At 47.4% G+C, this 12,433-nt stretch overlaps 1 protein-coding gene across 1 annotated transcript in view; it reads right to left on the bottom strand.

Annotated features, from left to right (window-relative positions):
* LOC139420554 (protein FAM171A1-like) overlaps window positions 1–12,433 on the bottom strand; it is a 56,698-nt gene that overhangs the window by 22,243 nt on the left and 22,022 nt on the right. The window contains exons 3-5 of the mRNA XM_071170749.1: window positions 12,310–12,402; window positions 3,245–3,403; window positions 1,820–1,996 (exon numbers count right to left, since the gene is read on the bottom strand). Coding sequence (XP_071026850.1) covers window positions 1,820–1,996; window positions 3,245–3,403; window positions 12,310–12,402 — 429 coding nt within the window. The remainder of the gene's footprint in view (window positions 1–1,819; window positions 1,997–3,244; window positions 3,404–12,309; window positions 12,403–12,433) is intronic.

Below are 12,433 nucleotides of genomic sequence, written 5' to 3'. Positions count from 1 at the left end.
TAACTCCTCTCTGTAATGTATTGATTCTGGATGGTAATTACATCATTAACTCCTCTCTGTAATGTATTGACATCATTAACTCCTCTCTGTAATGTATTGAGTCTGGATGGTAGTTACATCATTAACTCCTCTCTGTAATGTATTGGCATCATTAACTCCTCTCTGTAATGTATTAAGTCTGGATGGTAGTTACATCATAAACACACAGAGGTAAACCAGCTCCTTTCTAACAGTATGTGACATCATCATTCAGCTCAGTACTCCACAACACCACAGAACAAAATACATGCTGTCAGTTAAACTAGCAGAACAGGTTTAACCAAGTCTGTGTGTGTCTTTTGTGCAAGTGTCTGTGTCTGTGTGTGAGAGTTTGTGTGGGTCTGTATGCTAAAGCATCTGTGTGTCTGTGTGAGAATTGGTGTGTGTGTGTGTGTGTGTGCTCAAGCATCTGTGTGTGTCTGTGTGCTCAAGATTCTGTGTGTCTGTGTGAGAGTTGGTGTGCGTGTGCTCAAGCATCTGTATGTATGTGTGTGTGTGTGTGTGTGTGTGTGTGTGTGTGTGTGAGAGAGTTGGTGTGTGTATGCGTCTGTGAGAGTTGGTGTGTGTGTGAGAGAGTTGGTGTGTATTATCCCCTCTCTATGTGCAAGCCTAGACAACAACACACTCCCTCCTAACATTGGCTTCTTTGTGTGGAGGAAGAATGATCAGGCAGAAATATTTCTGGAGAAATCTCAATCTCTCTCTCTCGCACACTCACACACACACACACACACACACACTCTCTAACTGGTCACTGGAGAAACTCAATTAAAGCCCCGGGTCTGTTTGTTATTTGGGGGTTGCCAGGGAAACGGTGGACTAAAACAAAGAGGACCAGAGGTGGGTGTTTCTGGGAAATATTAACCATACAGCGTGCGTGCATTGACACAAGGCTACATACCCTCTGGCTATAAGGCATCCTGGGAACAGTGGCTTTCAATGTCAATCATGTAAAGGGTCACCCAGTGAGAGAGTTGACTCCTCAGGAGAACATGGTTGTGCTGGGTTCGGTACAGTACTGTGTGTGATTGTTTACACCCAATGTGTATATCTGTCTGTCTGTGTGTGTGCGTGCGTGCGTGCGCTCCTGTAGCCCCCGTCCTAATCAGCTCGTTGGGCTAGTGAATCGTCTCCTTCAGCAACAGTAAGTCATGACTGGACCTTCATATCACAGGACGTCATTGGTAGTGTACCTCAGCTGGTTCAAGCACTACTCTGGCTACCCTCCTAAATCACTCCACTGCTGTCTGAGTCAATGATCTACGGCTGACTACACCTCTACTGATCTGGGGAGGGAGGGATTTTCCAAACAGGTTAGGCTACATTTCCTAACCAATCTTGTGATGTGGATGTAATCCGGAACAAGAAGTATTGTGTTTTAATACGGTGCGTTACGTCCAATAATATGTCAGATAATCTTTTATAAAGTTCTCAATTATTCCATTCATAACTCTGCCACACTGTAATCTCCCGTCTCACTGTACAGTGTGTGTGTGTGTGTGTGTGTGTGTTGCACTCTGGTACGATTTTTCCCCCCAGTTCCTTTTAAAAAAAGTATGTAGTGATCCATTTCCCAGCTTGACTGAGATACACACATCCCATCAACTTTCAGGAAACATAGATCCCACTGATGAATGATGCAGAAGGGTAGACACACACAACACGTACCATACCCTACTGATTAGAGGTTCCGAGGGGAGGAATTCTGGACCCAAACACAGGAAATCTGCTCCCTGCTCAGAAAAACTGAAAAGCTGTGTGTGTGTGTGTATGTAGTCACCTAGACTGGGATCGAACCTCCAGGCTGGGATGTGTTGGTTCTCCTTCAGGCCGCTATTGGCCGGTAGAGAGATGGATATGCTGATTGGACCATTCACCTGGAGCTCCACCCCCTCGCTGGCCAATAGGTGGACAGAGATGGCCGCCAATGGAGTCAGCTCAAACCTACGCTCACTTCCTGTTAGAGGAGAAGAGGAGAGCCAAAAGAGAGGAGTAGTGAGGGTCGAAGAGACGGAGGAGAGGTGTAGTGAGAGGGAGAGAGGAGAGGTGTAGTGAGAGGGAGAGAGGAGAGGTGTAGTGAGAGGGAGAGAGGAGAGGTGTAGTGAGAGGGAGAGGAGAAGTGTAGTGAAAGGGAGAAAGGAGAGATGTAGTGAGAGGGAGAGAGAGAGAGAGGTGTAGTGAGAGGGAGGGAGAGAGAGGAGAGGTGTAGTGAGAGGGAGGGAGAGAGAGGAGAGGTGTAGTGAGAGGGAGGGAGAGAGAGGAGAGGTGTAGTGAGAGGGAGGGAGAGAGAGGAGAGGTGTAGTGAGAGGGAGAGAGAGAGGTGTAGTGAGAGAGAGGGAGGAGAGGAGCAGTGAGAGAGGGATGAGAGTAGTGAGAGGGAGAAGTTTAGTGAGAGGAGGAGATTAGAAGAAGAGGAGAAGAAGAAGCAGGGAGAGAGAGAGAAAGGGAGAGGAGAGTGTCTGCTAAATGATACAAATGTAAAATGGACACACACACACAGGTTGTTTGAGAGCACAGGGGTTATATTGTGTTAAAGGGGGCTCTTCTGGGTAGTGTATCTTTGATGGCGCCTCTTACATAGAGCTGTACCTCACCCCTACCTTCACCCCTAATCTCCTCAACCCTACCTTATTCACATCCACCCCTACCTTCACCCCTAATCTCCTCAACCCTCCCTGCCTTCACCCCACTCACCCCTCCCACCTACTTTCACCCCCCCCCTCCCTCCACCACACCCCTACCTTACCCCTGCCTTCACCCCACCCACCTCCACCCCACCCCTCCCACCTACCTTCACCCCTACTTTCACCACACCCCCCTCACCCCTACTGTCACCTCACCCCCCCCCACCTTCACCCCACCCACCCGTCTCTCTCCCTTGACCCCACCTGCCCACCCACTCATCTGTCCCTTCACCCCACATCTCCACCCACCCACTTACCCCTCATCCATCCCTTCACCACACACTCCCCACCAGCCCCTCATGTCTTCTATCTTACCCACCCCTCATCTCCCACCCACCCACCCTTTCTCTCTTCCATCCCTCCCACCCTTCATCCCCCTCCTCCCTTCACCCCATCCACCCCTCATCCATATGTCAAATACTTTCAAATAATTTATTTAGTTTGTCGGATACAACGGCACCAATGGAATGGTACCAAGAGTGTATTCCACCTAAGTCTGGTCCCAGTCCCAGTGGAGGTACCTGTTCCGTTGCCCCCCAGGCCCTGTAGGTAGGGGAAGTGCTGGATGTGGCTGGGGTTATTGGCCACAGTCAGCAGGGCAGTGAGATTGCTGTAGGACGAGTTGGGAGGGAGGCTCAGGGCTCGACGCTGGAACTGAACCCAGGACTGATCCCTCGATCCTGGGGAGGAAAGAGGGGGGGGGGGGGGGGGGGGGGGGTCAGGAACCACTCACATACTTAGATCCAGTGTTCCTTAGTGTCCATCTCCCCTGTAACCCTTGTAGCTCGTCAGATGAATGTCTGGAAGATGTGTGATGAACGTCATATGGATGCTGGCCTTCTCTCCTCTCTCTCTTATCACTGTTTTTACTCCTCCATATTATATCTCAGCTTTCTAATGGTTTTTCTCTTTTACTCAATCAGTTCCTTCCATCTCCCTCTGCCACCCTTCCTCCCTCTCTCCCTCGTTCTCTCTCTCCCTCCCTCTTTCTCTCTCACTGCCTCTTCCTCTCTCTCTCACTGCCTCCCGCTTTCTTCCTCTGTTTCTCACTGCCTCTCTCTAAGGGGTGTATTGGCATGGGAAACATGTTCACATTGCTAAAGCAAGTGGAATAGATAAACAAAAGTCAAATAAAACAATACAAAAATGAACAGTAAACATTACACTCACAAAAGTTCATTATGTGCAAATAGTTAAAGTACAAAAGGGAAAATAAATAAATATGGGTTGTATTTACAATGGTTTTTTGTTCTTCACTGGTTACCCTTTTCTTGTGGCAACAGGTCACACATCTTGCTGCTGTGATTGCACACTGGTATTTCACCCAATAGATAAGGAAGTTTATCAAAATTGGGTTTGTTTTCAAATTCCTTGTAGGTCTGTGTAATCCGAGGGAAATATGTCTCTCTAATATGGTCATGCATTTGGCAGGAGGTTAGGAAGTGCAGCTCAGTTGCCACCTCATTTTGTGGGCAGTGTGCATATAGCAGGTCTTCTCTTCAGAGCCAGGTCTGCCTACAGGAGCCTTTCTCAATAGCAAGGCTATGCTCACTGAGTCTGTACATAGTCAAAGCTGTGCTTAAGTTTGGGTCAGTCACAGTAGTCAGGTATTCTGCCACTGTGTGCTTTCTGTTTAGAACCAAATAGCATTCTAGTTTGCTCTGTTTTTTTGTTAAATATTTCCAATATGTCAAGTAATTATCTTTTTGTTTTCTCATGATTTGGTGGTGTCTAATTGTGCCGCTGTCCTGGGGCTCTGTGGGGTCTGTTTGGGTTTGTGAACAGAGCCAGCTTGCTTAGGGGACTCTTCTCCAGGTTCATCTCTCTGTAGGTGATGGCTTTGTTATAGAGGGTTTGCGAATCGCTTCCTTTTAGGTGGTTGTAGAATTTAATGGCTCTTTTCTGGATCTTAATAATTAGCGGATATCGGAATAATTCTGCTCTGCATGCATTATTTGGTGTTTTACGTTGTACACGGAGGATATTTTTACAGAATTCTGCACGCAATCTCTCAATTTGGTGTTTGTCCCATTTTGTGAATGTTTGGATTCAATGGATTGTATAACTGATTCAAGTATTTTTAGCAAGATCCTAATTGGTATGTCGAATTGTATGTTCCTTTTGATGGCATAGAAAGCCCTTCTTGTTTCTCAGATCGTTCACAGCTTTGTGGAAGTTACCTGTGGCACTGATGTTTAGGCGGAAGTATGTTTAGGCCGACTACAAACAATCTATAACTGGGCTAATAGCTCACTAACCAGAATCAAATCCAATTTTATTGGTCACATACACATGTTTAGCAGATGTTATTGCAGGTGTAGCGAAATGCTTGTGTTCCTAGCTCCAATAGTGCAGTAGCATCTAACATTTCACAATACACACAAATCTCAAAAGTAAAAGAATGGAACTAGCAAAGGATATGAACAAAAATGTGCACACGTGGTTACATGCAGCTCTCGCTTTGATCTCAAAACAAGCGCATCTACTCACAACCGCTCATGCTGCCTACAACCAAATTTGGTTTCAGTATGTTGCACTGAAAGTGACAAATATTGCCTTGATTCGATCAAAATTGCCATAGTAAAGGGAAACTGTGATAGTGTTAACAAGGAAAACTCTAGAACAGTGGCCACCAACCTTTTCTGAGTCAAGATCCCTTTGAGTCCAAATGCAAGCCAAGATCTACCACTTAAAAAAAATAGGCTAAACTTTTTTTCTATGAAACAACCAATTAAAAACAGTACTGTAGCAATGAGGTTTGTGCAGTAAGCTACAGGCCCAATACATTATCACCACATACTGGCTTTGCTTGAATTGCCCTGCCAATGCATTGTAGTTTGGGACATTTAAAAAATGTTTTTATATTAAAACATTTGGGGCTATATGATCACACCGGTAATAGATCTGTTGTTGTATTACTTGTGAGGCACAGCTGAGTGAGCATACATTTAAATAATTTGCTTTTTATTTTTATTTTACTGGGCTGATCTGATGGTCAGTCTCAGCAGAGGGAGAGAGCAGCAGACTGAGGGTCTGTCTCAGCAGAGGGAGAGAGCAGCAGACTGAGGGTCAGTCTCAGCAGAGGGAGAGAGCAGCAGACTGAGGGTCTGTCTCAGCAAAGGGAGAGAGCAGCAGACTGAGGGTCAGTCTCAGCAGAGGGAGAGAGCAGCAGACTGAGGGTCAGTCTCAGCGGAGGGAGAGAGCAGCAGACTGAGGGTCAGTCTCAGTGGAGGGAGAGAGCAGCAGACTGAGTTTCAGTCTCAGCAGAGGGAGAGAGCAGCAGACTGAGGGTCAGTCTCAGCGGAGGGAGAGAGCAGCAGACTGAGGGTCAGTCTCAGTGGAGGGAGAGAGCAGCAGACTGAGTTTCAGTCTCAGCAGAGGGAGAGAGCAGCAGACTGAGGGTCAGTCTCAGCGGAGGGAGAGAGCAGCAGACTGAGGGTCAGTCTCAGCAGAGGGAGAGAGCAGCAGACTGAGAGTCAGTCTCAGCGGAAGGAGAGAGCAGCAGACTGAGCGTCAGTCCTAGCTGAGGGAGAGCAGCAGACTGAGGGTCAGTCTCAGCGGAGGGAGAGAGCAGCAGACTGAGGGTCAGTCTCAGCAGAGGGAGAGAGCAGCAGACTGAGGGTCAGTCTCAGCGGAAGGAGAGAGCAGCAGACTGAGCGTCAGTCCTAGCTGAGGGAGAGAGCAGCAGACTGAGGGTCAGTCTCAGCGGAGCGAGAGAGCAGCAGACTGAGGGTCAGTCTCAGCGGAGGGAGAGAGCAGCAGACTGAGGGTCCACCTCTCAACATCCCTCCGCTCTCCCGTTCCTCCACTGAAACTGACCAAAAAGGGACACCTTCTTCCAGCTGTTGGCGAAACTCAAGTCGCAGAGGGAGAGAGCATTATTTCCGCCTCATTCACAAATTCATGTTGTTACTCCTATGACCAGAGAAAGTGAAATATTCCTTGATATTAAAAAGACCCAAGCCGCTAATAATAACAAGCCTGTAGATACACTTTCCTACTCATTCATCACTGCTGCACTGCTTGTTGCAGAGCTGAGTGGAAATAGGAAGAAAGTGCATTTTATGGCTTATAAAAGTGTTGAATACAAAGTGTTGAATACAAAGTGTTGACAGGGCTGAGTAAGAACTTAAACATGGAGTCACTCATAAAAACAGCAGCTCTTTGCTGTATTCGTTGACAGTCTCTCTCTAGTCATGGTTTTAAATGTTCTGATATCTTTGCTGTATTCGTTGACAGTCTCTCTCTAGTCATGGTTTTAAATGTTCTGATATCTTTGCTGTATTCGTTGACAGTCTCTCTCTAGTCATGGTTTTAAATGTTCTGATATCTGCTGTATTCGTTGACAGTCTCTCTCTAGTCATGGTTTTAAATGTTCTGATATCTTTGCTGTAGCTTTCTTGTACTGCAGACAAGGTCATCTGAGCCATCCCATTGGCCAGCAGGAGGCCTATAGTGCACTTGATTTGCTCTCCGGGCCCGCCGGGAAGGAAGAGTTTGTACCTTCAGACACATGAAATGTTTCAAAATGGCAACAGTTGGCCTGTCCGGCGCGCAGGGCAGCTGAATCAGGTGCAGCTACCGCCAATAACCAAACCCCCAAAAATGATAGAAACACAGGGCTTTATCGCTGGGTTTTTTACAGAAATGTATAGAGATTGACTAGGGATGCCTTGGAGATCCATCGTGATTGACCGGTTGATGACCACTGCTCTAGAAAGTTGAGTGAAGTTCAATCTCGTTCTCTCCGTGGGCTGATATTAATTCTGTGAGGCAGTCCCGCGGGAGCTGCGTGGTTTCAGGGCTCCTGCGCAAAAGTCTTCACAAGTATAGTAAGACATTGCTCTCTCTCTCTCTGTGTTTGTGTGTGTGTGTGTGTGTGTGTGTGTGTGTGTGTGTGTGTGTGTGGACATGTTTAATCGACCAACGGAAAAATGTATTTCTAGGGGGTTAGTGTCAGAATTGGGGTAAGTGGTTGTGGGTTAGGTTTAGGTTTTGTGGTAAGGTTAGGGAAAACAGGATTTTGAATGGGAATCAATTGTGTGTCCCCACAAGGTTAGTTAAACAAGACTGTGTGTGTGTGTTCACACGCTCGCGGACATGTTTAACTACAAGAATAGTAAACAAAAGCAAAAATTAGACCAACGAATAATACTATTTCTAGGGGGTTTAGATTAAGATTAGAATTAGTGTTAGTATTGGGGTAAGGGGTTGTGGGTTAGGAGATGGTGTTGGGGTATGGTTAGGGGTTAAGGAAATTAGGATTTAGAATGGGAATCAATTGTGTCCCCACAAGGTTAGTTAAACAAGACTGTGTGTGTTGAAGAGAAGTTTGTATAGTGGGGCTTCGCGATGATGTCATAGTGTTTCCACTGTGCTGAGTGTACATTCCTGGGCAATGAGACACCGCTGCAGCCGTGCCTGTGTGTTTTCTCTAGCTCTGTGTACACTCTGCCTTCAGTACACCTGATCTGGTATTGATCTGAATGTCCAGTTTTGAAGGAGGTCTGTTATTGATCTGAACGTCCAGTATTGGAGGAGGTCTGGCATTGATCTGAACGTCCAGTTTTGAAGGAGGTCTGGCATTGATCTGAACGTCCAGTTTTGAAGGAGGTCTGGCATTGATCTGAACGTCCAGTTTTGAAGGTCTGTTATTGAACTGAATGTCCAGTATTGGAGGTGGTCTGGCATTGATCTGAATGTCCAGTTTTGAAGGAGGTTTGGCATTGATCTGAACATCCAGTTTTGAAGGAGGTCTGGCATTGATCTGAACGTCCAGTTTTGAAGGAGGTTTGGCATTGATCTGAACATCCAGTTTTGAAGGAGGTCTGGCATTGATCTGAACGTCCAGTTTTGAAGGAGGTCTGGCATTGATCTGAACGTCCAGTTTTGAAGGAGGTCTGGCATTGATCTGAACGTCCAGTTTTGAAGGAGGTCTGGCATTGATCTGAACGTCCAGTTTTGAAGGAGGTCTGGCATTGATCTGAACGTCCAGTTTTGAAGGAGGCCTGGCATTGATCTGAACGTCCAGTTTTGAAGGAGGTCTGGCATTGATCTGAACGTCCAATTTTGAAGGAGGTCTGGCATTGATTTGAATGTCCAGTATTGGAGGTGGTCTGGGATATAATCACATCAACATGACTGGAGTAACAAAATGGAGAGGAGTTAGTTCCAGGTAACAGCTTGGACACGGTGTGAGATGTAGCAGAGCATGTGTGTGTGTGTGTGTGTGTGTGTGTGTGTGTGTGTGTGTGTGTGGGGGGGGGGGGGGTTCCTGTGCCAATCCAAAAAGCCCCTCCTCATCCTCTACCCCTCCTAAGAGTTCCCTCTCTTTTCTTCCCTCTATAATGAACATTGCACCCTTCCCCCCCTTCTTTCCATCCCCGTTCTTCCCGCCTTCTCCCAATCCCCTCTCTTTCCCCCCCTTCTCCCCATCCCCTCTCTTTTCCCCCCGCTTCTCCCCATCCCCTCTTCCCCGCCTCTCCCCCTTTCCCTTTCCCTCTTCTCCCCACCCCCTCTCTTCCCTCTTCTCCCCACCCCCTCTCTTCCCTCTTCTCCCCACTCCCCCTCTTCCCTCTTCTCCCCACTCCCTCTCTTCCCCCTTCTCCCCACTCCCTCTCTTCCCCTTTCTCCCCACTCCATCTCTTCCCCCATTCTCCCCACTCCCTCTCTTCCCCCTTCTCACCACTCCATCTCTTCCCCCTTCTCCCCACTCCATCTCTTCCCCCTTCTCCCCACTCCATCTCTTCCCCCTTCTCCCCACTAGCTCTCTTCCCCCTTCTCCCCACTAGCTCTCTTCCCCCTTCTCCCCACTAGCTCTCTTCCCCCTTCTCCCCACTCCCTCTCTTCCCCCCACCCCTCTCTTCCCCCTTTTCCCCACCCCCTCTCTTCCCCCTTTTCCCCACCCCCTCTCTTCCCCCGTTTCCCTACCCCCTCCCTCCCCCCCTTTCCCCACCCCCTCTCTTCCCCCTTCTCCCCACCCCCTCTCTTCCCCCTTCTCTTTTTATTCTCTCTCCTCCTGCAGCATGACAAGGTTTATCGCTCCCCTGGGCTTCCAGGTTCAGAATATCATGATATAACACACTGTGTGTGGATGAGGGCCACTGTATGCACCAGACCATAGCATGATATAACACACTGTGTGTGGATGAGGGCCACTGTATGCACCAGACTATAGCATGATATAACACACTGTGTGTGGATGAGGGCCACTGTATGCACCAGACCATATCATGATATATCACACTGTGTGTGGATGAGGACCACTGTATGCACCAGACCATATCATGATATAACACACTGTGTGTGGATGAGGGCCACTGTATGCACCAGACCATAGCATGATATAACACACTGTGTGTGGATGAGGGCCACTGTATGCACCAGACCATAGCATGATATAACACACTGTGTGTGGATGAGGGCCACTGTATGCACCAGACCATAGCATGATATAACACACTGTGTGTGGATGAGGGCCACTGTATGCACCAGACCATATCATGATATATCACACTGTGTGTGGATGAGGACCACTGTATGCACCAGACCATATCATGATATAACACACTGTGTGTGGATGAGGGCCACTGTATGCACCAGACCATAGCATGATATAACACACTGTGTGTGGATGAGGGCCACTGTATGCACCAGACCATAGCATGATATAACACACTGTGTGTGGATGAGGGCCACTGTATGCACCAGACCATAGCATGATATAACACACTGTGTGTGGATAAGGGCCACTGTATGCACCAGACCATATCATGATATAACACACTGTGTGTGGATGAGGGCCACTGTATGCACCAGACCATATCATGATATAACACACTGTGTGTGGATGAGGACCACTCTATGCACCAGACCATATCATGATATAACACACTGTGTGTGGATGAGGACCACTCTATGCACCAGACCATAGCATGATATAACACACTGTGTGTGGATGAGGACCACTGTATGCACCAGACCATATCATGATATAACACACTGTGTGTGGATGAGGACCACTGTATGCACCAGACCATAGCATGATATAACACACTGTGTGTGGATGAGGGCCACTGTATGCACCAGACCATATCATGATATAACACACTGTGTGTGGATGAGGGCCACTGTATGCACCAGACCATATCATGATATAACACACTGTGTGTGGATGAGGGCCACTGTATGCACCAGACCATATCATGATATAACACACTGTGTGTGGATGAGGACCACTATGCACCAGACCATATCATGATATAACACACTGTGTGTGGATGAGGGCCACTGTATGCACCAGACCATAGCATGATATAACACACTGTGTGTGGATGAGGGCCACTGTATGCACCAGACCATAGCATGATATAACACACTGTGTGTGGATGAGGGCCACTGTATGCACCAGACCATATCATGATATATCACACTGTGTGTGGATGAGGACCACTGTATGCACCAGACCATATCATGATATAACACACTGTGTGTGGATGAGGGCCACTGTATGCACCAGACCATAGCATGATATAACACACTGTGTGTGGATGAGGGCCACTGTATGCACCAGACCATAGCATGATATAACACACTGTGTGTGGATGAGGGCCACTGTATGCACCAGACCATAGCATGATATAACACACTGTGTGTGGATGAGGGCCACTGTATGCACCAGACCATATCATGATATAACACACTGTGTGTGGATGAGGGCCACTGTATGCACCAGACCATATCATGATATAACACACTGTGTGTGGATGAGGACCACTCTATGCACCAGACCATATCATGATATAACACACTGTGTGTGGATGAGGACCACTCTATGCACCAGACCATAGCATGATATAACACACTGTGTGTGGATGAGGACCACTGTATGCACCAGACCATATCATGATATAACACACTGTGTGTGGATGAGGGCCACTGTATGCACCAGACCATATCATGATATAACACACTGTGTGTGGATGAGGACCACTGTATGCACCAGACCATAGCATGATATAACACACTGTGTGTGGATGAGGACCACTGTATGCACCAGACCATAGCATGATATAACACACTGTGTGTGGATGAGGGCCACTGTATGCACCAGACCATATCATGATATAACACACTGTGTGTGGATGAGGACCACTATGCACCAGACCATATCATGATTATCCTGCCCTCCTGGAGGACGGACACACACAGCTCAGTCAGCAACATTTAAAGGAGTAGCAGCAGCAGAACCTCACTCAGAGAGGATGGCAGAGCAGGAGAAGAGCAGATGGTATTTATTGAAGACGAACACACACACACACACACACACACATAGCAAAACAAGCACACTGATCAGACACACGGCAGACAAAGATACATGTTATAAGATCACATCTAATTTAATCTTATCTAATGTAATTGCTCCTGACTGATTGACAGAGGAACAGAGGACACATGCTGCCTGTGTGTGTGCGCACGCAGGTCTTTCATTAGAGAGATGTTTTAAAGGGGTGGACATATTTCATTATTAATGTGTGTGAGGTCACTGGGCCAGGGACAGTGACTAAGTACACACTCTCTCTCTCACCTTGGGATCCAGAGTTAATGTGTATCAGGTCTTCATACACCATCAGAGTGGCAGCTCTCTCTGGTAGCAGCTCCAGACTGAGAGAGGAAAACACTGAAACACACACATTTCAGTCATTTTGACA

Source organism: Oncorhynchus clarkii, chromosome 2, assembly GCF_045791955.1.
Source record: "Oncorhynchus clarkii lewisi isolate Uvic-CL-2024 chromosome 2, UVic_Ocla_1.0, whole genome shotgun sequence".
Taxonomy (NCBI): Eukaryota; Metazoa; Chordata; class Actinopteri; order Salmoniformes; family Salmonidae; genus Oncorhynchus; species Oncorhynchus clarkii.
Note: the sequence above shows the minus strand (reverse complement) of the source record. Positions and strands in the feature narration are given on the sequence as shown.